Raw genomic sequence first — 26,259 nt, 5'->3', positions numbered from 1 at the left:
TATGGGAACTAAATGAGCAAGGTGGACGTCCATAACAAGTGCCTAGATGAGAAGAGTAAAATATTCACTAATGGTGACTCAGGGAAGATTCATAACAACAAAGCAAATCCATTTCTATCCAAAATATAGAGACAGACAGAGAGAGACAGACAGAGAGAGAGAGAGAGAGAGAGAGAGAGAGAGAGAGAGAGAGAGAGAGAGAGAGAGAGAGAGAGAGAGAGAGAGAGAAATACAGCTTGTTTCTGTTGTAGTCCAGATTCCTTGTGTTATGGAGTTCCAGCTCCTGCCAGAGGCTCATTACAGAGCTTTAAGAATGAGCAAGCTCCCACTCCCCTGTAATAATTCATCAACCCATCCTGCACTTGCTGTAACACAAGGACTCTGAGGTGTACCAAGGTCTGATTAAATCATTAGCTCATTAGCTGTGAAGGGCCCTGAAGCTCTGAAGTGGTTTCCTGAGCTGTGAGATTGGGGCAGACTGTGTGTTGGGTAGGTGGGCAACACAGGTGACAGCTGGCACAACTGCCCTGGCGCAGACACAAAGCCGGACAAGCTTGTAGTAGTGGAGAGGATTACAGGCATCATGCTCTTGGGTGGCTCTGATGGCTGAGAGAGCCCCCTGCTGGAGGCGGTGTGTATGTGATATGACCTGATCTGGATTTAAGCTTTTCATCTACTGTTTAAGCAGATGAAATATGTTTTCATAAATCAGGATAAGAATGAGCCTCTCTCTCTGTCTGTCTCTCTCTGTCTCTCTCTCATTCATTTGCTTGATCTGTCTCTCTCTCACTCCCCCCGTCTGTCTCTTTCTCTCTCTCTGTCTGTCTCTCTCTGTCTGTCTGTGTCTCTCTCTCGCTCTCGTTCATTTGCTTAATCTGTCTCACTCTCAACCCCCCTCAATCTCTCTCTTAGTCTGTCTCTGTTTGTCTGTCTGTGTGTGTGTGTGTGTGTGTGTGTGTGTGTCTCTCTCTCTCTCTCTCTCTCTCTCTCTCTCTCTCTCTCTCTCATTCATTTGCTTGATCTGTCTCTCTCTCACTCTCAAACCCCCCTATCTGTCTGTCTGTCTCTCTCTCTCTCGCTCTCTTTCATTTGCTTGATCTGTCTCTCTTTCACTCTCAACCACCCCTATATCTCTCTCTTAGTCACTCTCTGTCACTCTCTCTCTCTCTCTCTCTCTCTCTCTCTCAACCAACCCTATATCTCTCTCTTAGTCACTCTCTGTCTGTCTGTCTCTCTGTCTCTCTCTCTCTCTCTCTCTCTCTCACACTCTCTCTCTCTCTCTCTCTCTCTCTCTCTCTCTCTCTCTCTCTCTCTCTCTCTCTCTCTCTCTCTGGCTCAGATATAGTGTCTTGTGAGTTAATGCTGTGTGGATGCGTGGACTGCCAGCTTTTCGGCTTTTGGCTAATATTTACCTTCCTAATTGAAATGAACGAAACCAATTTCACTCCTTTATTTATCCATTTAAGACTTTCTGATAATGTTGACAGTTCAAATTAAAGTTCAACTTCTTCTGTTTGTCTAACATTTAGTAGTGCCAATGCTGTCCAGCAAATTCACTGACATTTAATCATGCTTGCCTTTTTTTTTCTCATCTCATCCAATCTTGCTAGTGTAGAATTAAATCTAGATTAAACACATGGTCAAGAGGTTATCTGTAATGCTGTGTGCTTTCAGTATTGAATATGGACTTCCTCTTGAAGAGCGCTGTTAGTGCTACCCTTTAATCCAACTTTAAACACCATTAAATGCCTATCAATGTATTCTTATATTTGTACGTTATATACACATGGCCTGTATATGGCCTAAGGATAATGTAAAAGAATTATGAAACCAAATGTAATTTTGCTTTATATCTTAAATAAGGTATCTAAATCTTCTCTGTATCATAAGTTTCTTTTCAACGAAGTGACCACCTTTATAGCTTTGCCTGCATAAAACCCAGGATGTGGTGCAAAAGAATGGTCCATCTTATTGTCTGTGACAGATGACCTATCTCTGAGCCTTGCTTTTACCCAAAGCTGAATCAGGTTCCTGCCTCTGGCTAACAAATGAAATAGCACCAGTCTTTGCCAGTATTATTCAGAATATAACACTTTTATATTGTCGTTTTGTTCAAGAGGTGGAAACAGTAAGCTGAATTGGCATTTTCGAGCTATGTAGGCTGAAAATATCAGGCCATGTTGTCTTGCTTTAAGGTTTCTTTAAAAAAAAAAAGTCTGCATGCAAGTTTAATGTATTCTGAAGGCATGAGGTGGCAGCTGTGCTGTGGGCCAAGTCAAGCTGAGCCTGTTTTTTGATTAAACAAAATGAAATTACTCCCAGCAAATAGAAAACATGATCGATTTTCTCGGCAGATACAGCACGCTGCTACGCAAACTCTTGTTTCACTTTATTTCAACAAATCCAATATAAGCAGAGACAGGTTTTTTTTTTCGGTTTCTAGTCATGAGCAGGTGAGGGGCTGTACGGCAAAATGAGACACAGTGTTACAGCAGAAAAAAAGCAATATGGTGCAGATTGCAGCAATGCAAACGCATCGAAAATTCGCGCGTGTGTGAGATAGAGAGCGCGTAAGTGCATGTCCAGACGTGTGTCTGCATTCGACTTTTGCACACGTCGAACATCCTGTCTCCATCCTGCAACGCTGCTTTTTTTGTTTGCCTCCACGGTAGACCAAAGATGATTAATTATTTCTCTCTCCTGTGTAATGAGTTCCATCACTGGCCACTTGTGATTAATTAGGAACAAGCCTGAGTGCATGTGTCACTTCAATGTTGGACTGAGTAAGATTTTCTGGCCTGCCAGAGTCAGCGATGTGATATCTAACAATATACACAACGCAAAGCAAAGTGAAAAAGTTGGAGAGCATAAATGTTTTTATATACTTCCCTAAAGGGATAGATGATGTTAGGATTTAATTTATCAAGGCTGTCTATATCTGTTTTTTTATCAATCAAGCCCAAAAGAGAACTTTTTTTTTATCACTTTTATTAAGGCTTCAGCATTTTCGATTTCATTTCCGATTGTTCAGAAGGTCATATGTTCCCCGGACTATTCATTCTGCTTCACTCAATTTTGCCTTTTCCACTTTTCCTTTTTTTTTTTTTGCTTCTAAGAAGAATTGGCAGGGGGCCGCTGTTGGATATTAGATAAGGCGTTTGAAATTGTAGCGTTGAATACAGTACCTTCAGTTGCTACAGCATGAATAATTGCTGAGGTAATTGAACTCAGCCTGTCTCCATAGCTGCTGAAGTCTTACTAAAGCAACATGGGGAAGTGACAGGTGAAATCACTCTTTTGTCATGCTGCTTCTCCCCACGAGATTGCTACAACTAAGTTACAGTACGGTCTAACAGTGGCTGGTGCCCTGGAAGAAATTGATGTTCCAGCTATTTCTAAAGATTAGGGAGGACAGAACTGGTACATAAGGGTATAACTAAGAGTTCTCCCTGCTACCGTCAATTCATTAGCTGTCCTGTTCCCTGTTTCTGTGCCAAATAGCAGAGATAGCAAGTAGCACAGGTGCTGAAAAAGGTGTGTGTGCGTGTGTGTGTGTGTGTGTGTGTGTGTGTGTGTGTGTGTGTGTGTGTGTGTGTATATATATATATATATATATATATATATATATATATATATATATATATATATATGGGGTGTATAAATAAATACATAAATGTGTGTACAACTCCTCCTTCTCCTCCTCCTCCTCCTCCTCCTCCTCCTCCGCTTACTACTCCTATAATCGATACTACTATTATTTACACATATCTTTTATGTGAAACAGTTTATTCCTGCCAGTCTTAAATAAACAACTAAATAAAATTTTCATGATCCCTTTCATTTTTGCAGATTCTGCAAGACATACATAAAATTATGAGCACAGCTGTATATAGTTTACCTTCATATAGTACATGATAAAAGCATTGAGGATCGGTATAATGTACAAGGCAGCTTTTGTGTCTCAGAGGTGGTGATGGAAACAAACAGCTCCTGAATGCTGCAAAAAGCTAGGGTGCCACCCGAGCCTCATTAAATATGTATTTTTTCTGCATGCAGCCTCCACATGGGAACGAATGACCTGCTGACGTTCTATGATGGAGACGATCTGACTGCTAAGGCACTGGGGCAGTACAGTGGCTCACGGCCACGATTCAAGCTCTACACATCTACAGCTGACGTCACCATCCAGTTTCAGTCAGACCCTGCCACCAATGTTTACGGCTACAACAACGGCTTTGTGGTGCACTTTTTCGGTAAGAGTGCACGGAAACGTGTTGGCTGTGTCAGCTAATATGTCTGTTCTACCGACAAACAATCAACTCCAGAGCGACAAACACACTTTAGGGGAAATACATTAATATTCACAATGAATACTGTGCATTTAATGACTTTTTTGAGCATTATATCAATTTGTTTTATAGAACTGTAAATATTTAGAGGTAAATTTTCAGTAGTGCATCTTTCAAGTAAAATGCTGTTTTCAAAAGTATTGACACCCTTCACTGCTGTGAGCCTCTTTGTGTAATGTATAACTCTGCTGTAATGGAGCCTTGACCCCACTTTTATGCACCGCGTTTTAAGGCCTGCCTTTTTCTACACACACACCACATGTTTTAGCATGCGTCATATGTAGAAATGAGTTGGCCATTGCAACACATTGATTTTATGTCTTGAATCCATTTCTGTATTGATTCAGATGTGTGTATTGGGGTCATTATCTTGTTCTCATGAAATTGATTTTTATTCCTGAAAAGGTAAGAAGTTTTTCTAGTTTAAGTGTGAACATTAATCACAATGTTTTTTTATACACTCATTTGGACAATTCGCCTCAGTTAAGAAGTGCCAAGTTTTATGGACTTGACTGTGTAACCTGTTGAATATTTTTTGTCATTTAAATATTTTGTTAATTGCATTTGCATTTATTTATTTAGCATTGTTACAAGACTAATTTGGAGTTCATCTTGAGCTTTTTTAAATTACAATTGAATGTGATAATAAAAGAGAAACAAAAGAATCATTCATAAAACATCTCATTCCTCCACTCAGGCTTGTTAGCTTAGTATTTCAGAAGACTGGGTAAGACCCATGTGGACTAGTGAAAGAGGCAGGAAGAAAGAGAGACAGCTGACTTTTAAGTCTAGCACTTTTCCTCCCGGGATGAGAATGGGCTACCATTCCATCAGCTTTTGCTGGTGCCAAAATATAAAATGAGATCTGATAAGATATAATGAATTCCATGCAAAGAGGGAGTGAGTGGGTAGCAGAATACAGAAGGAGTAGGACTAGAATGAAGAGTTTTGCAGTCTCATCACACCCCATGTGTTAACGTTTGCCAGCTCTTGCAGGTGTATGGGATTTGGCCATTTGGCCTGGCAGCGATGCAAACAATTATGACATGTTTGTACTCATTAGCCACATGGCCCTCACCAGATTCACCATGATCAAAGTGGGCACTAGCAAATCACCTGGCAGCCGTCTCTCGGTCTCCTTACAAACCGCCACTGCTAGTCCGCAGCCTGATGAGCGATTGCTGTATAATCTCACTTTCTCTCTGTATCTCTCTTTGCAGAGGTTCCTCGTAATGACACATGTCCAGAGCTTCCTGAGATAACTAATGGCTGGAAGACGACTTCTCACCCTGAACTGGTGCATGGTACAGTAGTAACCTATCAGTGTTACCCAGGCTTCGAGGTGGTGGGTACTGAAATGCTCATGTGCCAGTGGGACTTAACGTGGAGTGGGGACCTGCCTACCTGTGAGAGAGGTGAATCATGCATCTGATGTACAACAATGTGTCTGAATACAAATGCATCATTATGACTGAACAGATAATGTGATCTAAATCAAGAAAAAGAGGTTTTTACCTTTGGGCATGGACAAGTAGTTAGATGAGGCTCATTGTGGTACAACTTTCGCTCATTCATTGATCCGTCCATTGATTTATTCATCATTAGTAATTGCCTGGTCAAGGTGGTTGTGGTGGTGCAAATGTGGTGGCAGACTATTAGTTTGTTCATATTATGGGAAATTGAATGTTTAAATATTGTGATCAAGTACGAACAAAACAAAAAAATCATATTTACACAATGGGAAGTAAAAAAAAAAAACCATTTGCATGCACATCTTTTAAGTTTTAAGCCACACCACTGGAGCCCTGAACAGATAATAGAAGATATAGAAACATAGGACAGAAAGCTTTTTTTAAATTATTTTAGCAAGACCACTAATCAGGACTGATGCTCTAGACAGTAACATGTCGCTTTTAGATTCTATTTGCAGCATAGAACTTTACAGGAGAGAGAGGAAGAGATTGATGGATAATGACTTGGATTTCCACTACCTGGTTTTAATTTATGTTATTTCTTGTCCAAACACATCAGACATTTTCCAGCATTGCCTGTGGCTTTGGTAATCCTCATGGGTCCCCTTTAGGCCCTGTTTTGTTATCAAAGAATGATGAATTCAGGACAACTGCACATCTCGCCTTTTGTTGTAGCAGATGTCATTGGTCACTGACATCAAGATTAAACCTCTGCCCGTTCCATGTTGCATCATTTGTGGACTTGCTCAGCAAGTCAACATGCAGACAGAAATAACAGCTCAGGCTTTTGTCCTAGTCGCTCCACATCACCTGCTGTTTTCTGTCCTGCTCTGGAAGCACAAAAGAAGCAGCAGCAGGAGTGGGAGAGATACAGAGCTCTCAGCATCCTGTCACCTGATGCTGTCCTGCCAGGAAAAGAAATTGGTTTGTGTGCTGCAGCTGGGCTAGTGTGTGGGTTTATTATTATTTTGTGTACTAGACTAGAGGACACTGGGTCTCCTTCTGTTACTTGTGATGACTAGTAAAAGGCAGATCAAGGTGTGTCTCTGGCTAGCTGCCTGGATGGGAACAAATCCAGGTGTGCATGTTCTCGCTCTATGCAGTCATTTTGGTTTGTCCTTATAGAAGCACCTTGCGGAATAATCTTAAGAGAGTAGCCAGAATAAACACAATGGAAATTTCCCAGAGTTCAGAGCTGACAAAAGTAACACAGTAGCTTAAAATTTAAAACCATTGTCCATCTACTAAACTTTGTACTTTGTTTTGTACCCGATCACTAAATACTGTGTTGTGTGGGGAGGATAATACAGAAACATTCAATAAATCACAGTTAAATAGTAAAAATTACAAATTAAATGTTTTGTGGTGCAGCAGGTATTACTCCGTCTGTTTGTGTCTAATTTCAAGTGTTCATCTTAGACCTGTGTCTAATTTCTGATTTAGAAATTATCCTCGTGTCCACAAGGATTCCCTCTGGAATCTGATTTCTCTCGCCTCCCAAAAATATAGCTACACTAAATTGTCCTAAGGTGTGTAAATGTGTGTGGATGTCATACTGCAATGGACTTCAGCTCCAATCAGGGTGTGTCCCTGCCACAGTCACAGCTGGGATATGATCTGGATCCACAACCAAACCTGTCTAGGAAAAGTGGTTATAGAATATGAATGAATGAATGAATGAATGAATGAATGAATGAATGATGGTTTGAAACTATCAAACTTGAAACTTTGATAGTTTCAAGTTTTCTCAAATTTAAAATTAAAGTATTTCATAATTTGTCCTGATAAAAGGATTTTGTTAATTTAACCAGAGTTATGATCCTTTAATGCCATCTATTGGTAAACCCAAGTGTTGTATTTTGTTTATAGTAATCATACAGGTAACAACCGATATAAAACATCATGATGTTTTATTGTATATAACTTTTTCACGTTGAGAGACTCATGATGATCACAGGTGACACACAGGGTCCACTGATGTTTTTTTGGCTGTACTATGGTGTTAGCCGCTTCAGAAACAGGAAGACGAGCCGATTAAATTAAATGATAAAATTACCAGTCTGTACCAAACACTGTCCAAATGTCTACATTTACTCAGATTACTACTATCATTAAAAATTCCTTAACCATGTTCCCAAACAACTGCATTATTCCTTACATGTTTCACACAATGGAAACAGGAAAGAACTAAAAACTGATAACAAACCAAACTTCAAGAAGGAAATTATAACCAATTTAATATATCATCAGCAGAGAGCAGACATATGATATTTTAATGATATTTTGATGTATAGATTTAGTTATATCAGCCATTACACAATTTTTCATTTTAAATCTTGTTTAATTTTTATACGTGAGTTTTCTTTAGATACTTCAAATACCTTTTCCTCATTTTCCAAATACATGCTGATAAGTGGATACAAAAAAAGTGTGTGTGTAATTCATTTGTTTGTCTTCTCAGCATAGGCTTCAGATCCACCGTCACACTAACTAAAGATGAACAAATGAATGAAGAATAGGAAGCAAACCATTTTGTATTTGAACTGTGTGTTTCCACAGTGCTGTCATGCCCAGACCCTGGTATGGTAGAGCACAGCCACAGGGTGATGTCAGGTCCTCGACTGATAGTAGGCTCCACAGTGCAGTACATCTGCAACAAGGGCTACTCTCTATCTGGAAACAGTCTCCTTTCCTGTTACAAGCGCGATTCCACGGGACCCAAGTGGAGTGAGAAACCACCCAAATGCATCCGTGAGTATCGCTTTCATTCCTCAGAACTAAGCGTGATTCACTGTAATAAGCTTGTCCAGTTGTTTCATTAGGAGATTGATATTCCAGAACTGCACTGTGGCATTTTCATTAGTGGCTGTTTGATTACGTTTCTGTCACAGCATATCCACATGAGGGATGGGGGAACAGATTGGGCCTTGTTTTTTATGACACAAAGTACAGCAGCCTAAGTCAAGAGCTACTAAAATGAATTATGTGTAAAGTGGTTGAATGGACCATAATAGGAGTCTGTGGTGATTATTGGTATCAGCAGCAGCTTATCCAGAGTCAGAGCCTTGCTATTCAACAAATGTCCTAATGACCTACTTTGTGTACAACAGTGTTTCCCTGATTTGCAGTAATTCATTTATCTTTGTAGATGAAGCACAATTGTAGGGAAGGAGGTCATAGAGGTATAATTGTCTGTAATGTTCAAAAAATAGGAATTGCAACAAGTGACACACACAGACACACACACACACACATAGGAAGGAATTATTGTGTGCTGCCAGGTACTTAATCAATGAACACCCCTTCAGTGGACAGGACTGAGTTGACAGGGTCATGTTTTCTTGCCAAATTTATATCTTTAAAATACCCCACAGCTGCCAAGCTCTTGTTTCATCAGCAAATCTAACATATTTAATAGATCCAGTCTACCTACGTAAATTGAATACATTCCTATTAACAAAGTAGAACTGCAGGCAGTGTGTCTATGCGGTACTGAATTATTCCTATTGTTAGATATATTGCAAAGATTGAGAAAGGTAGATGGATTGTTTCCATACATCAGACATTTTCTATTCAAAGCCTATGAAAAGAAAATAGGAAAAAGGAAAATATGTTGGGCTTCACCTAGAAAGTCACTAGAGGGTAGTGTGAAGCCTATGCTAGTCAGGCATGATAGCTTCAAACTGTATTAAATGGTGAGGCTGTGTAGTTACTAATGCCCTGCTGACTTTATGGTCACAAAACACAGCTGTCAGTTGGGCATCTTCCCAATCTCCAAGGAGCTTCTTTCTTTGCCGATAAAACTGATACCTGAATTATAGTGCAAAAAGTGGCTTTCTGATGTGAGGCAGATCGAGAAGCAAAAGATTGCTTTAAAGACATCAAACTAATTCGATGGTGTCCTTCGAAACCTTCTGATGCTATCGCAGCCGCTACGTCAAAAACCAAATTTATAGAAAAATCAATTGTAGTTTTTGTGATTTATGTAAACATGCTTTTATTGTAAGCACATAATAATGCATACAGTCTCTGATGTCAAGGACTGTGGCAAAGCTTTAGGCTTCTTCAAACTGCTGCTTTCCTTCATAATGTGTGTCTGATTTTCTGTGAACATGACAGAAGCTTATTACATGTAAGACCGTCTGGGAGGTGCATGTGATATTGCCGTGGTGATGCTGGGAATATCCAGTGCTGAACACTTCCTTAATTATCCAAAACAAGTAGAGAATAGAGATGCGAAGCAAAAAAATTTAAATGTACATTTAAAATGTAGACTGAACTTTATACTATCAAAGAAAACATTACCTTTTATTGTAGGTCTTTATAATCCTCTTACCTCATTGTTTGCTAGTTGGCAAGACATCTATAAAATATGTCTAGGTTGCTCCTTTCATACTTGCATACATTCTTGAGTGTATTGCATGATATAAATGTATGTGTTGCGAGACAGCGCCCCCTTTCGGTAATCTTGATTTGTTCGTTGTCTACACACACACACACACACACACACACACACACACACACACACACACATCCTGTGATGAGCAACTCAAGGTCCTTTAACTTTTCTTTTATGATGAATCGGCATCATTTGCCATTGTTTACCGAATTAATGATAATCACAAACTGAGGTGCATGTTTATCAAATGAGCTGCATGTGTTTATCTATTCTCTGTGCTTCAGCTGATACGTATGAAGCCTGTAGGAACCCTGGAATCCCAGCATTCGGTATCCAGCTATCAGAGAAGCAGTTCTACCAAGCAGGAGAGATATTGCACTTCTCCTGCCTAAGTGGCTACAAGCTCATTGGGGAGGCGAATATTCGGTGTGTCCCCAGTCGCCCATCAAAGTGGAGTCACCCGCTTCCAGTGTGCAAAGGTAGCCTCTATCTTCAGCTCCTAATAAAACAGATGCAATTGTTCATACACTGATGGAAAGTTTTATTTTTTGCTAAAAGAAATTCCTCCTTTGCTTTCAGCAGCAGTACTGGTGTATGTAAATGAGCGCAGGCTCGATGGTAAGAACTGTAACTTTTCACTGCCTTGGGCTAGGTTTACGCTGTTCTGGAAAATTTGCCACAGTGCTTTCAAACACATTATTTTTAATCAATTTCACTATGACTCAACTCACAATGAGTTCAGAAGCAGGAAGGTCAACTGGTTTCAACTTCTGCATGGCACTCAGCCAGTAGAAGAGAAAGAAAATGTAGATTTTTGGTCGATTACCCCAAAAATTCAGCTTCCTCCAGACCAGTGTCCACTTTTGTGTTCGACTGGCACTGGCATTCTGTTTGGTTTTCAACAGCATCTACATGAGCGGATGTTCCTAGACAGTTATACTTCAGACTATCCTATAGGCTTACTAAACCCAAAATGGATTGACAATATGACATTCAGAAACATTTGGAATTTTAATTTAATAATCTGATGAATATGTGGTGAACAAAATAATATGGAAAACTAAATATATACTGTGTCAGGTTTCACCAAATAGCAAGCATGCAAGTTTCTCCATTACTAATGGAGCATCGCATCCTATAGCTGCATGTATCAGCATACTTATGGATGCGACTTATAGAATACAGCCATCATTGTGAACCTTGTATGCTGTCCCATTAAACAGAGTTGTCTTCTCAAATAATCTCTGGAGGCATACCATCACACCACAAACAGCATGACATCAGCTTTAGATAATCAATCATTAATGCGATAATGGTCTGATCAGATAACCCTTGAAAACGTATACTGCTGCATACATATTGCAATTTATTACTTCACTAACATAGTCAATATTTCTGTCTAGTTGCCCGAACAGACTTCAGCATGGAAGGAGCCAACGTGGTTTTTACCATCTTCATCCCTGTAGCTATAGTTATGTTAATTGTCACGTCCATATACTTCTATATTTCAAGGTAAGCTTGGGTAAAAAGCTATTCCTGAAACAGCTCTATTATTTTACTTTTCTGTAGATGAATGTTACATGTAGTCTTTGCTGTTGCTCTGTTTTAAGGGTGCAAGGAAAGACGTTTCGATTGCCCATGTCCACATCACCACAGTACGACCAGATCAGAGGCGAGACAGCCTTTGAAAACCCCATCTACGAGACAGCAGTAAGTACGCACATCACCTCAGTGGTCACATTCAGTTGTCAATACCCCACATTCTCAATCTAACCCTAATGTGTAGCTTCTGTGCTTTATTAGTAGCTTTAGTTTCCAGGACAGAGTTGTAATCAGCTGTTCATGACTATAATTGTACATCTGGAATGAAATTATAAACTTAAAGTTATGATTTTTAAGCACCAGCTGTTTTACCTTATTGCAGGCTGATGTACCAAATCTAATTCACTTTAATGTTGGGATATGAAAAGAAATTCCACACCTTTAGAAATGTGTCAACCGTGTTAAGCTTTATGTTTAAAACAATATGAAATTTATTTAAAATACATTCCACTGATGTGTATGATTTAGAAAAGGTATTATTCTGAAAGTAATTTGTTCACCCTTTAATCATCAGGCTATTGTCCTTGTTCCCCTCTCATCATCCTCCTGGCAGTTTCTATTTCTAAAGCTTTAATACTTTCTCGTTCTTGTCTTTCCTCTCTCGCTTTTCTTTGCGTCCCAGAAGAACAGTGAGGTGAGCACAACTGACAGCACGTATTCAATCCCATTATCTATTTGTTATGGGCTTCTTGTGTCACAGAGTGGCTTCAATTCACACCTTCTGTTTGTAATGTTTGTTTTCTGACACATCATCACTGTGATTAGGGCAACATGATGCACTTTGATGTACTGCTGTGAAATCTGTAGCCCAGGGGTCCAGTCAGTTTGTGTGTGTTTGCGTGTTCACATTAAAGTGGATCAGGGAGAACCAGAGACAGACTCATTAGCACCTCCATCAGGTGTGAATGGAAACACTGCCTTTGGAGATGAGCTCCCTCATGTGTGTACTGTTTTTATATCTGAGCTGTCTTCTACTAGGTTAGGACTTGAAGGTGTTTGTGCATAGAAAATATCAAATCTAAAGTAGAAACGCCGTGACGGTTACAGCTCTGCGCTCACCTAGCATGAACTTATTGCGTACACGGTCGTTGTGGAAGTTTCATAGCTTTTATGTTTTTGTTATTTCTGACCAGACGTTGATACGCTGACATTTTTCCAACAGCATAGTTTCTCTTTCACTGAATTATTTGAAATATTTCATCAGCTTTTCATGACCTCTGCATTGCCTTTCTTTTCATGGTTTCATGTTTGAACAGAGAGTGATCATTGCGCCCAGACACCAGCGCTTCTTCCCTATAGGATACTGTTGTAATGAGAAAGCCTGTAAGGAGAGTTGATCGGTGGAATAGCACTGTTGGGAGCAAAGCAGGTCGGAACCATAGGTGTGATGGGTGTTTTTATTTCCATCTCACTCTTACGTTTGCATTCACATCTGCTTTGACTTTGTTTTGTTCTTTCTTTTTCAACTCCATACTATAATTCCACTTGCAGTGGTGTTGTGTATTCCCACTGTTCTCATACATTTTGCAGTTAGGGAGCCCTTTGAAACTGTAGAATAACCTCCAGTACAGATTTATCAAACATCCAACTAAACAAATATTAGGCTTATTAATTTATGTTAGGAATACTACATTATATATAATAGTAATAATTTAAAAGTAAAAATAACTGACCAGTCCAACTCAGTGTAATATATTGTGTATGTATGTATGATATAAAATAGTAATAGTGGGCTGTTATTTTCACCACTATATTAAAAAACAACTTCTGTTTATGGTTCCCAGACCCCAGAAAATCCCTGGACTCCTGATTTGAGAACCTGAATATGTCACAAAATATTGTATTAGTCCTGCTCTGCATTTAAATGTGTATTTTTTTTATGTTCTACAGGACACAAGAGAGTATGAAGTCTCCATTTAGACATACTGCATATGTCCACACTGAGGACCTTAAGCCTTTCTTTGCCTTGTGGAGGTTCCCCAGCACCTTTCGCCTGCTTTCTGACCTCCTCTTATCCTCATCTCGCCCTTCTCGCACCCCACCTTTCCTCTTCTGGTCAGGTGTAAATATCCTGTTTGTCAGAGAATTTCCACAAGTACTGCAAAGAGCGTGGAGAATATGATCTTATTTTTGTAGAGATTCAATATCAGTGGTCTAGCAGCAGTGCTTTTACAGATTTATCCAGTTGTGGAGCAAAAAGCTGGAGATAAAACTACCAAAATGAAAGACTAGCTGCATCCCAAAGTCTAGGCTGCAAATTAGTCAGGTTACTTTTAACAATTTAGTCAAATGAAATGAGAAAAGGAACAAACAGGCCACATGGGCACAGCATTGAAGATACAAAAGAAATTTGCATTTAAATATGCATAACTAATTCTGTTTTACTTCAGCTGACCATTCCATTCTATTCTGTTAATATTAAAACATGATATATGGATACAAGAAACATCTTTTCATGTTTTCTGAAATAAAAACACTTAGATAAAATTAGATATTAAACTAGACATTACATACTTGTGCCTTTCTGGCATTTTCTTTAAACTTCAGGCTGCCACAAAGACTGTTGCGCTATTGCATTAGTGAAGGATACACCAGACCATATCCTGTATAGATTGCAGTCTAGACTTTGACCTGCACCTACTGTCATCATTCATTTGATGTCTCTCTTTAATGAATTTTTTTTATTTATTTGTTATTAGAATTCATTTTAGTGTAGTAGTCTTCTTCATAAGCACAGAGAGGCTGTGATAAAAAAAACAACAAAAAACGTAGAACTGGAGTTTTGTTTTTTCATTTATGAATGTGACAATAGATCAGTCAGACTGATTATGGAACACAAATGTTATTTTGGGGGATAAAAATAAACGATCACATTGATTATTATATGTCTGTCACACATACACACATACACAAAAAAACACACACATACACATATATACACATACACAAACAACACACAAACAAACACACACACTCTCTCTCTCTCTCTCTCTCTCTCTCTCTCTCTCTCTGTCGCTCTCTCTCTTTTGTCAAATAAATTTGTGCATGTTTTATATATTGGTGTCCTCTTTTGTTTCTGATGCTTTTAATCATCAAATTTAAAAAGTTTGTTGCCTTTTTTTTATTCCTTCTTTGTAGTAATAAGCAAAATTACATCAAATTTAATCACCCATACAAAAATATAAAAATCGTAAAATATCGTATAAATGCATGGACTGAAAAGGACCTGTCCTTAAAATAACAATCATCATTTTATGGTATCTGATTTAGTTGACAGTATCATAATTTATCAGATTTTACTTTGCTTTTCCACAAAAATTTGCTCTATTCTTAAAAACAAAACAAAAACATTCATTCAGTCATGGTTCCCAGCATAGTGAGTATACTATGATAAATGCTGAATATATTTAAATACAGATGGCACAATACCACTTTACTTCTTATGATATTGAAACTTTGACTATAAATGGTGATTTAAAATTTTTTATTGAAGCATTTCATTTAAAATCTAAAATAACTACACTAAAGATTCTCAAGCTTATTATTGTGCTTACAGAAATACATAACCATCAACACAACCTTACAAGCAGCAGCAATTTCTTTTCTTATAAACCTGTTTGAACATATCACAGAGTAGCAAAGGTCCCCATCATGTAAAACTCACCTCCCATAATCTCTCATGTGGCCATTCACATAACCTGCATATAAACACTTCAGGAGGAAAAATGCACTTTTATTAAGTTTATCTTGAGGCAAGTTCTCGTATTGTTTTGAAACAAATGAACAGTCCTGCAATGATTACAATGACCTTAATTATGTGACAAAAGTACCTTTACCTCTTCCCATTAGTACCTTCAGCATTAGAACAAGTGCAGCTGGTGTGCAGCTTCACAAAACCTGACCTGACAGTTCAGAAATGGGGAAACATGGAAAGCAACAGTATTTAGGAAACTATTAATATCCTATGGCCTGGTCAATACCTTCTCTTCGTCTCTTTCTAAAAGCTTTGAAAGAAGCATAGCTTTTGTAATGTTGGCTAGAGATATGAAGATCATCATTTGGTTAATTTATAAAATCTCAGTTATTGACCAGAAAGTCTGGGTTCAAGCCCCAAAAACTCCACCTTGCCACTGTTGGACCCTTGAGAAAGGCTCTTAACTCTCTCTGCTCTTAAACCTCCTAAGCTGGGATAAAAATACTGTACACTAATGTATATGTGAAAAATATAATTCTTTCTCTTATATTGGTATTGTTTTTATTTTAAGACTGGTTTAATGTGTTGGAGCAACTCTTTCAGCTTGTGTGTCATATATATAACAACTATATTAGCTATTTATTTGCTGTATAAACCCAACTGAAGGTTAAAAATATCCACATGTAATAATAAACAAATAACTTTTTGGATAACTCCTATGTCTTTATTGGGTCAGTAAAAGGAAAACAAGTCAATAAAGCAAGGACTATGACACTACTGGATGATTATACCGGCCACCTCAATGACATCTAAGCTGCTATACTTCCTCACGTTATATATGTATATTTCATGCCACAACATAGTCATCGCAGATTCAAGAATTATGACCATGACATGATGCAATCAACAAAGAAAATAAACCAAAAGAAAGTTGCGTATGCTGAAACTTGGTTGCTATCTGGATGCAAATGTATAAAAACTTTGATAGGAACGCCTGCTCATTTATGCAGTTATTCAAACAGTCACTTATGTGGCAGCAGCATTATGTATTGAATCGAACAGATACAGGTCAAGAGCTTTTAATTTAATTAACTTGTTTCTAACTTGTCAGTGCAGAGAGTGGTTTTTCCTTCATGTATGTTTTTTTCATAGTCATTGAGTTCAAGAGCTTAGAGAAAAGTTAATGTTCAAATCAAACATCAGAATGGGGAAAAGTGTAATATCTGTAAATATAACTATTGCATGGTTGCTGGTGCCAAATGGGTTTACACAGAATGGTACAAAACATCCTGAGAGTTTAAGAATCTGCAGGCTGAAACACTGTGCTGATGATAACGAATAAACTAGCTGAGATTCCAGGAAGTCTATAGTAACTCAAATCTGCACTCTTTACATCCGTGTTGAACAGAAAGGCATCTCAGACCACACATTATATATCAAAAGCAATTTCAAACTGACCTCCATGTGCCATAATCACAAAGCCACTGATCTTTGATGTGAACATGACCAGAAGCTCTTGAGGTGTTATACAAACATCATTGCACTGCTGCCACATGATTGGCTGAATAGATCACTGAGGCGTGACTTACAAACATCATTGCACTGCTGCCACATGATTGGCTGATCAGATTGCTGCATAAACGTGGACACCGAGTGTATATCTTTTTAATATTAACAAATTGATTTATTAATTTATTGCGAATACTTCACACACAGTTGTACCTTCTGTCAGGGGTATTAAATAAAATAAAAATTAATTAAGTAAAAATAATTTCTGTCTCTAAACACTAATTAAAAGTTGTCGGTCTGTTAAAGAATTGTTGCTGACTTTAGAAGCTCAACTCGTTGGTCCAGTTTTGTTGTGTTTTTAAAGCTGACTCGAACCGGAAGTGTGTAAACCAGTCATGTCTGCCCTTATTCTGTTCGCCGGAGTTATCGCAGGAGTTTTTATTTTACTTCGGAAATTTGTGTCAGGAAAGAGATGCAAGAGCAAGAAAGAGCTTCACGGCAAAACAGTGATCATTACCGGTAAGTGTTTGTGTCGGTGTCGTGCTGAAATCTCACTATCGTTATGTCCGTTTATACCCATGTTTATGTTTTACTGTGAACCGGAAATAAGAAGTGACAGAAAGAACAAAACTGCATGATAAAATGATCTGTATGGTGAAATTATGATCTCCATTTATTTGTTTAACATGTTGTACCTGAAACTACAGAGTAGAAAGAGGAAGAGTGCTGTATGTAAAATAAACAGAGTTTATTACTCTATATTAAAACTATTACTCCTGCACTAATAGTAATAGAAATACTGTATATACACAAAGTATGGTATTAATATCTGCATGGATTTCAATATTATATATCTGTGTATTTGCACAGCTTTCTTTGCTCTGTATTTTTTATTCTTGTTCTTCCTTTTCCTATTTTTATTATTCTGTCTTATTCTTATGACTTATTCTGTTGAATCAGATGTTTTGGATTGTAATATAACCTGTAATCTGACCATCTGAGATGTAAATCTTGTCTGGTTCATGTAACATGTTCTTTATAAATGTGTTTATGTCACCATTACCTGAATTTTGTTGGCAGGCAGTAACACAGGGATTGGAAGGGAAGCAGCTGTAGATTTGGCCCGGAGAGGAGCTCGTGTTATTCTGGCCTGCCGCAGTGTCGTACGTGCTGAAGCAGCCCTGGCTATCGTCAAAAGAGTGAGAAAATTGACATTTCCTCCTTCATCCATGAATACATGCACAGTGGGGCAATGTAAATGAAGACAAATAAAATCATGTTGCAATTAGGAAAATGTTTGTCAGTGTTTTAACTCCTGAACATTTACCCTGGATGTTTCTTTTGCTTAACCGTAGTACTCCCTTAGATGATTTTACATGAAAAATATTATTTTCAGGAGAGCCGAAGCAATAATGTGGTGTTCATGCAGCTGGATCTGGCCAGTCAGAAGTCCATTCGTTCCTTTGCTGAAACGTTCCTCAAAACAGAAAAAAGACTGGATATTCTTATCAACAATGCAGGTTCGGTTGAGTTCTGTACCACACCATTGAGCAGTGCTGTTTATGAAAGGTCACATAAGTTAAAGGGTTGAAATAACTCTTAGGTGAAGTCATAACAGTAATGAGGACCTTAATGGGTGGATTAGGTGCCAAGGTAGTAAAAGGTTTGTCAGTTTGATCTTAGGCACCGCCAGTAGATCAGTATTACTGGACCTGAAATACTGACAAAGGGTATGAACGTCTGAAAGATAGGATGTGGTGAGGGGAACTACTACGACTGTTGGAGTACATCTGTATTATGTGCTGAGCAGCCAAATACATTGGAGTGACATGATATGAATAGCACCTGGGGTTTGATTATATATATTGATTATTTCCTCCACAGCCCATTTTCTTAATGCGCAAATGTGTTTTCTTGTAGGGGTTTATATGCAGGGCACTACAGAGGATGATCTTGGTTTGATGTTTGGAGTCAATCATATCGGTCACTTCCTCCTGACCAATCTCTTACTGGACAAACTCAAAGAATGTGGGCCAAGCAGAGTTGTTACTGTATCCTCAATGTGCCATGATTTTGGGAACCTTGACTTTAACCTACTTATTGCTCACAAAGAATTTGGAAAAGGCAACTCTTTTAAGGATGTCTTCAGGATATACAGCAACAGTAAGCTGTGCAATGTGCTGTTCACACATGAGCTTGCAAAGAGGCTTCAAGGAACTCGGGTCACATGCTACAGCCTCCACCCAGGTCAGCATTGTTCTGTTCATTAAGGAATCGGTGACGGCGTTTACAAATCGCCTGACATTTTATTGTTCTTATGCTTAAAATTTTCCTTGAGTTAAGTGTCCTACCTTATGTTTTGCAGGGGCTATCAATTCCGAGTTGTCTCGCAATGTTCAGCCAGGGTTCAAGAAGTTGTTGAAATTTATAGGAGCCCTGTTCTTCAAAGATGTGGAGTCAGGCACCCAGACAACTTTGTACTGTGCACTCCAGGAAGGCATCGAAAGCCTGAGTGGTCGATATTTCTCCAACTGTGGACTAAAGGAGGTTCGGGCCAAGGCTAAGGATGATGCAGTGGCTAAGAAGCTCTGGGAAGTGAGTGAGAAGTTGTGTGGCCTGCCATGAAATAAGCTCTGGACCGAATATTCAAAGAGCCATATAATGGTTCAGAGACTTTCATAAATTCTGTGTGGAGAAATATGTAAAACTGCTGTTCAAATTGTCATTATTCAGGGGTAATCTAAATTTTTGTATTGGGTAAAATAATAGCTTATTAAAAAACATAGATGTGATCATGGTATATGCTTAAGCTGTCTTTTACTTCTAATAATATCCACACATGACAATGAACAACTGGCAGATGAAATTCCCAGCCTTATAAGGCAGCAGATTAGCTCCATGTCTGCAGTTCCATCGCAGAGGTTGTATTTGTCAAGTGTGACTTTAATTATAAAGTTTGGTATATTTTGAATCAGTTTTATCTGTTTTGAATTAGTTTAATATGACTGAGCTTGAGCTATTTTGCAAAGAAGAATGGGCAAAAATTTCACTCTCTACATGTTCAAAGCTGGTAGAGACATACTGTACCCCAAAATACTTGCAGCTGTAATTGCAGCGAAAGGTGGTTCTACAAAGTATTGACTCAGTGGGGCTGAATACAAATGCACACCCCACTTTTCAGATATTTATTTGTAAAAAAATATTTGGACACCATTTATAATTTTCCTTCCATTTCACAATTATGTGCCAATTTGTGTTGGTCTATCACATAAAATCCTAATAAAACACATTTTTGTTTGTGGTTGTAACGTGTCAAAATGTGAAAAAGTTCAATGGGTATGTATACTTTTGCAAGGCACTGTACAAGTAATTAGTGGATAGTGTTTATAGACAGAACTGAATGACTATGAAAAAAACATACATGAAGGAAAAACCACTCTCTGCACTGACAAGTTAGAAACAAGTTAATTAAGCTTTGACTGAAAAGTAGTGATTTGTGATCTGATGTCACACAAATTAAATTCTGCCTCAAGAAACTCCCTTGCTAAGATGCATAATGTTGAAAATGATCATGTTTACTAATTTTACTCTTTCGGTGTGCAAAGTTGATTGTGAATGCAAGAGGTACAACATTTCAATGCAAGTTAAAACATTTCAAATGGTCTCCATTCAAAACTATTAATTGTACATGTGGAATTCCTTGTATTTGGATCTAAGATCTAGAATGATCGTTTGGGGTTCTGAGCATAGAGGTACTGCTGTCAAACTATATCTAACATATTATCCTGTTATCCTGTTTACAATTGGAAATGTAACCAAAGTGGCAACTTTCAGGATTTAACCAAAACAATTTAAAGGTCTTTGTTTTTACTCATCTCCTAAGCCAATTAACTAGAAACAAGGAAATGCTGTGCTAGTAGCATTTTATTGTGAGGACAAATTAAAGAGTGTAGAGAGGTATATTTGTAAAGCAAAAGCATGAAGTTGCTATTTTATCCTCACAGCTGAGCAATCTTCTGGTGTAGGACAGCTTTCACGTCTGTGCACTGCAGATTGTCTGTAATGGTGGTCAGGAAGTGGCGTGTATTGGCTACCTGTAGGGTAGTGCTACTTTTGGGGTATGCAGAGAGTACAGCTTCATAGTGAGACAAAATTTCCAGTGCACACAGAAACAAAGGCTCTGGCTGTCCAGGAACCATCCAGGAAGGAGATTCCAGGAAGTCTATAGTAACTCAAATCTGCACTCTTTACAACCGTGTTGAACAGAAAGGCATCTCAGACCACACATCATATATCAAAAGCAATTTCAAACTGACCTCCATGTGCCATAATCACAAAGCCACTGATCTTTGATATGAACATGACCAGAAGCTCTTGAGGTGTTATACAAACATCATTGCACTGCTGCCACATGATTGGCTGATCAGATTGCTGCATAAACGTGGACACCGAGTGTATATCTTTTTAATATTAACAAATTGATTTATTAATTTATTGCGAATACTTCACACACAGCTGTACCTTCTGTCAGGAGTATTAAATAAAATAAAAATTAATTAAGTAAAATAATTTCTGTCTCTAAACACTAATTAAAAGTTGTCGGTCTGTTAAAGAATTGTTGCTGACTTTAGAAGCTCAACTCGTTGGTCCAGTTTTGTTGTGTTTTTAAAGCTGACTCACACCGGAAGTGTGTAAACCAGTCATGTCTGCCCTTATTCTGTTCGCCGGAGCTCTCGCAGGATCTTTTATTTTAATTCGGAAATTTGTGTCAGGAAAGAGATGCAAGAGCAAGAAAGAGCTTCACGGCAAAACAGTGATCATTACCGGCAAGTGTTTGTGTCTGTGTCGGTGTTGTGCTGCCTGGGTTCAGTGTTGTATAAAGTACTAGAAAGCAATACTTGAGTAAATGTACAAGTATCGCACTAGTAAAAGACTTTGGTAGAAGTGCAGGTTGCCTTTTAGAATATTAGTCAAGTAAAAGTCTGAGATATGTGTGTGTGTGTATATGTATGTGTGTATATATATATATATATATATATATATATATATATATATATATATATATATACACATACATATACACACACACACATACATATATATATACTGTACTCAAGTATCAAAAGTAATTTTCTGATATTTAATGTACTTAAGTATTTGAAGTAAAAGTAAAAAGTAAAATTTCAGTGATTTTCGGTAGGCATAAGAGGCACTTCATCCGGTAGGAAGAATCTTTCATTCCAATGTACAGAAACATTCCTTGCAAATACGGCCACGGGCAGGGGCGGTTCTGTGGTCTCAGCCACCCTAAAACTATAAAGTATTTTTACTTTAAAAAATAAACAATAAAAATTACGTTAAAATGCAGATCATGTCGTCGATGGGAAAGCAAATTATTTAACAGTTTTATCCAAGAGCGATTTTTCTTACTTTGCTTTTAGGCGCGTGCGTTGTAGTCTTTCAAAAGTACATCATCGGCTGTCTGCTTTATCTGAACCGAGAAACACCGGCACGCGCAGCGGGCGCACGCGCAGTCAGAGCTGGAGGCGCATAACGTTAATCAGCGGAAAGCCGCAAAGACAGCAACCAAAAACAGTGAAATTTCACTAATCTTATTACCAGAGTTGATAAAACAAACAAAATATTAATGCAAACAATCCATTCAATATTAAATAAAAATAACATTTATTGATTTGGTCTTTGTATTGTGAATATTTTTTCTATTAATGAGTGCATTCATTGGACACACTGTTCGTAGAGAATGCATACATACATTAACTCATTTAATTCGAGACTGGCATCATTACATCATGCATAAAATTTTGGTGTCCACTTTTGCCATTTTAAATAATACCATAACTTTTGGCTTGCTATGTAGTCATATAATAACTCTTCTTGTTTTAAATTCTCACATGTTTCTAACATGTTCTTTATAAATGTGTTTGTCACCATTACCTGAATTTTGTTGGCAGGCAGTAACACAGGGATTGGAAGGGAAGCAGCTGTAGATTTGGCCCGGAGAGGAGCTCGTGTTATTCTGGCCTGCCGCAGTGTCGTACGTGCTGAAGCAGCCCTGGCTATCGTCAAAAGAGTGAGAAAATTGACATTTCCTCCTTCATCCATGCCTACGTGCACAGTGGGGCAATGTAAATGAAGACAAATAAAATCATGTTGCAATTAGGAAAATGTTTGTCAGTGTTTTAACTCCTGAACATTTACCCTGGAAGTTTCTTTTGCTTAACCGTAGTACTCCCTTAGATGATTTTACATGAATAATATTATTTTCAGGAGAGCCGAAGCAATAATGTGGTGTTCATGCAGCTGGATCTGGCCAGTCAGAAGTCCATTCGTTCCTTTGCTGAAACGTTCCTCAAAACAGAAAAAAGACTGGATATTCTTATCAACAATGCAGGTTTGGTCGAGTTCTGTACCACGCCATTGAGCAGTGCTGTTTATGAAAGGTCACATAAGTTAAAGGGTTGAAATAACTCTTGGTGAAGTCATAACAGTCATGAGGGCCTTAGTGGGTGGATTAGGTGCCAAGGTAGTAAAAGGTTTGTCAGTTTGATCTTAGGCACCGCCAGTAGATCAGTATTACTGGACCTGAAATACTGACAAAGGGTATGAACGTCTGAAAGATAGGAAGTGGTGAGGCCTTACAGGAGCTTGTATTTGACTGAATGTGAGAAGGGGGAACTACTACGACTGTTGGAGTACATCTGTATTATGTGCTGAGCAGCCAAATACATTGGAGTGACATGATATGAATAGCACGCACCTGGGGTTTGATTATATGCCTTGATTATTTCCTCCACAGCCCATTTTCTTAATGCGCAAATGTGTTTTCTTGTAGGGGTTTTTATGCAGGGCACTACAGAGGATGATCTTGGTTTGATGTTTGGAGTCAATCATATCGGTCACTTCCTCCTGACCAATCTCTTACTGGACAAACTCAAAGAATGTGGGCCAAGCAGAGTTGTTACTGTATCCTCATTGTGCCATGAGTTTGGGAACCTTGACTTTAAACTACTTACTGCTCACAAAGAATTTGGAAAAGGCAACTCTTTGATTGATGCCTTCAAGATATACAGCAACAGTAAGCTGTGCAATGTGCTGTTCACACATGAGCTTGCAAAGAGGCTTCAAGGAACTCAGGTCACATGCTACAGCCTCCACCCAGGTCAGCATTGTTCTGTTCATTAAGGAATCGGTGACGGTGTTTACAAATCGCCTGACATTTTATTATTGCTTTTATGCTTAAAAATTTCCTTAAGTTAAGTGTCCTACCTTATGTTTTGCAGGGGCTATCAATTCTGAGTTTTCTCGCAATGTTCAGCCATGGTTAAAGATGTTGATGAAACTTGTAGGAGCCCTGCTCTTCAAAGATGTGGAGTCAGGCACCCAGACAACTTTGTACTGTGCACTCCAGGAAGGCATCGAAAGCCTGAGTGGTCGATATTTCTCCAACTGTGGACTAAAGGAAGTTTGGCCCAAGGCTAAGGATGATGCAGTGGCTAAGAAGCTCTGGGAAGTGAGCGAGAAGTTGTGTGGCCTGCCATGAAATAAGCTCTGGACCGAATATTCAAAAAGCCATATAATGGTTCAGAGACTTTCATAAATTCTGTGTGGAGAGATATATAGAACTGCTGAATCTACTGTTTTTGGTTAAATTGTCATTATTCAGGGGTAATCTAAATGTTTTTTATGGGGTAAAATAATTCAGCTTATTAAAAAAACATCATGGTATATGATTAAACTGTCTTTTACTTCTAATAATATCCACACATGACAATGAACAACTGGCAGATGAAATTCCCAGCTTTATAAGGCAGCAGATTAACTCCATGTCTGCAGTCCAATCGCAGAGGTTGTATTTGTCAAGTGTGACTTTAATTATAAAGTATGGTACATTTTGAATTAGTTTTGTCTGTTTTGAATTAGTTTAATATGATTGAGCTTGAGGAATAAAACTTCAATGGGTATGAATACTTTTTTGTCAATTAAGGCAAATGTTCTTTATATGCTGTTATGTGTCTTTTATTGGAACAAGCATATCATACAGTCACCATAGTTCCACTGTTCATTCATCCACAGTTCATAGTCCACGCCAATCCTGAACATATCACATGTGTAGCTAAACAACTAACAAATTTCCAAAACGATGAAAGTATATGCTCGAACACAATACATCTCACATATATCGTGGTAAAGATCCAATTCGCGCTCATATTTCACGGTCAAAAAACTGTGAGCTTCCCCCGTACACACAGAAACACTCCTCTATCCCAGGTGCACTCATTATAATCATTAAAAGAGATTGCCCCCTACTGGTTTAACATGGTATGTTCATATAAGGCTCCTACACACCAGCCCCTTAATTGCTTATGGCAATCACACAACTCGTATAGAATGGAGCCATACAGTAATTTGAAATGTGTACAAATATACAGGAGACAACAAGATTAAACACCATGTAAACACTGCATAATCCCTTCAGTCTGCTGCTACAAGGAAGCAAAGCTTAGAAATTGGATGTTCAAGTATACTGCTTTTGGTCTGAACTTTTACTGGACGTACCAGCCCTTTTTATCTGGATAAGTATCTATGATTTTTCCAAGTAACCAGGAGCCACGGGGTGCAGTATTGTCAGCAATGATAACAATGTCTCCCAACGCAAAGCTTCTTTGGTCTTTGTTCCATTTCTGGTGCTTCTGTAGCAAGGGTAAATATTCTTGTACCCATCTTTTCCAGAATAAATCAGCAATATACTGCACCTGTCTCCATCTTCTTTTGGAATAAAGATCAGTCTTTTCAAATAATCCAGGTGGCAGAACAGGATTTCCTCTTAAAAGCAGGATGTGATTTGGTGTGAGGGCTTCCAAATCACTGTGGTCACTGGATAATTTAGAAATAGGTCGATCGTTCAAAATTGCTTCTGCTTCACACAAAACAGTTTGCAGTGATTCATCATCCAATGTTTGTTGTCGAAGGACAGCGCAAAGAATTTGTCTGACCATTCGAATTAAGTGCTCCCATACTCCTCCATAATGAGAACCTGTAGGAGAATTAAAGCTCTATTGAATTCCTTTCTGCAATAAAGCCTTTTGAATATTTTGATTGTTCAATGCAATAAGAGCCTCCTTTAACTCTCGTTCCGCACCAATGCATTATGCGTATAGCATTAATGCATGAGTCGGTATCTAGAGAGTATGCCATTTCCAAATGGACTGCTCT

General features: G+C 38.3%; 3 protein-coding genes across 11 annotated transcripts in view; all 3 read left to right on the top strand.

Annotated features, from left to right (window-relative positions):
• The window catches only part of sez6b (seizure related 6 homolog b), a 154,054-nt gene extending 137,867 nt beyond the window's left edge, over positions 1–16,187 (top strand). Inside the window, exons 10-19 of one of the 9 annotated variants that reach the window (XM_027147813.2) lie at positions 4,057–4,253; positions 5,570–5,764; positions 8,381–8,572; positions 10,505–10,699; positions 10,800–10,838; positions 11,624–11,732; positions 11,831–11,930; positions 12,448–12,456; positions 13,079–13,204; positions 13,713–16,187. In XM_027147813.2, the coding sequence (XP_027003614.1) occupies positions 4,057–4,253; positions 5,570–5,764; positions 8,381–8,572; positions 10,505–10,699; positions 10,800–10,838; positions 11,624–11,732; positions 11,831–11,930; positions 12,448–12,456; positions 13,079–13,159 (1,117 nt within the window). In that variant the 3' untranslated portion in view covers positions 13,160–13,204; positions 13,713–16,187. Of the gene's footprint in view, positions 1–4,056; positions 4,254–5,569; positions 5,765–8,380; positions 8,573–10,504; positions 10,700–10,799; positions 10,839–11,623; positions 11,733–11,830; positions 11,931–12,444; positions 12,457–13,078; positions 13,205–13,712 lie in introns of all 9 variants that reach the window. The other 8 variants (XM_027147810.2, XM_027147812.2, XM_027147811.2 and 5 more) reach the window with 8 other exon arrangements.
• A 980-nt stretch (positions 16,188–17,167) lies between these two features.
• Positions 17,168–19,823, top strand: LOC113643526 (dehydrogenase/reductase SDR family member 13-like). The gene is made up of 5 exons (XM_027147821.2): positions 17,168–17,544; positions 18,106–18,224; positions 18,422–18,545; positions 18,946–19,272; positions 19,391–19,823. The coding sequence occupies exons 1-5, from the start codon at positions 17,421–17,423 to the stop codon at positions 19,648–19,650; spliced, it is 954 nt and encodes a 317-aa protein (XP_027003622.2). The 5' UTR covers positions 17,168–17,420; the 3' UTR covers positions 19,651–19,823.
• Positions 19,824–21,511: 1,688 nt separating this feature from the next.
• Positions 21,512–25,263, top strand: LOC113643218 (dehydrogenase/reductase SDR family member 13-like). Its single transcript, XM_047820294.1, has 5 exons — positions 21,512–21,851; positions 22,998–23,116; positions 23,314–23,437; positions 23,879–24,205; positions 24,327–25,263. Exons 1-5 carry the CDS (start codon positions 21,728–21,730, stop codon positions 24,584–24,586), a joined length of 954 nt encoding a protein of 317 aa, XP_047676250.1. The 5' UTR covers positions 21,512–21,727; the 3' UTR covers positions 24,587–25,263.
• Positions 25,264–26,259: the final 996 nt, after the last annotated feature.

This window comes from Tachysurus fulvidraco, chromosome 11 (genome assembly GCF_022655615.1).
Source record: "Tachysurus fulvidraco isolate hzauxx_2018 chromosome 11, HZAU_PFXX_2.0, whole genome shotgun sequence".
NCBI lineage: Eukaryota > Metazoa > Chordata > Actinopteri > Siluriformes > Bagridae > Tachysurus > Tachysurus fulvidraco.
Note: the sequence above shows the minus strand (reverse complement) of the source record. Positions and strands in the feature narration are given on the sequence as shown.

Bases quoted from the DNA above. Each gene is read 5' to 3' on its own strand.
- LOC113643526 (XM_027147821.2), top strand. From the start codon at position 17,421: ATGTCTGCCCTTATTCTGTTCGCCGGAGTTATCGCAGGAGTTTTTATT. The intron at 17,545-18,105 runs GTAAGTGTTTGT...TTTTGTTGGCAG, and splicing joins CAAAACAGTGATCATTACCG to GCAGTAACACAGGGATTGGA. The intron at 19,273-19,390 runs GTCAGCATTGTT...TATGTTTTGCAG, and splicing joins ATGCTACAGCCTCCACCCAG to GGGCTATCAATTCCGAGTTG.
- LOC113643218 (XM_047820294.1), top strand. From the start codon at position 21,728: ATGTCTGCCCTTATTCTGTTCGCCGGAGCTCTCGCAGGATCTTTTATT. The intron at 21,852-22,997 runs GCAAGTGTTTGT...TTTTGTTGGCAG, and splicing joins CAAAACAGTGATCATTACCG to GCAGTAACACAGGGATTGGA. The intron at 23,438-23,878 runs GTTTGGTCGAGT...GTTTTCTTGTAG, and splicing joins TATTCTTATCAACAATGCAG to GGGTTTTTATGCAGGGCACT.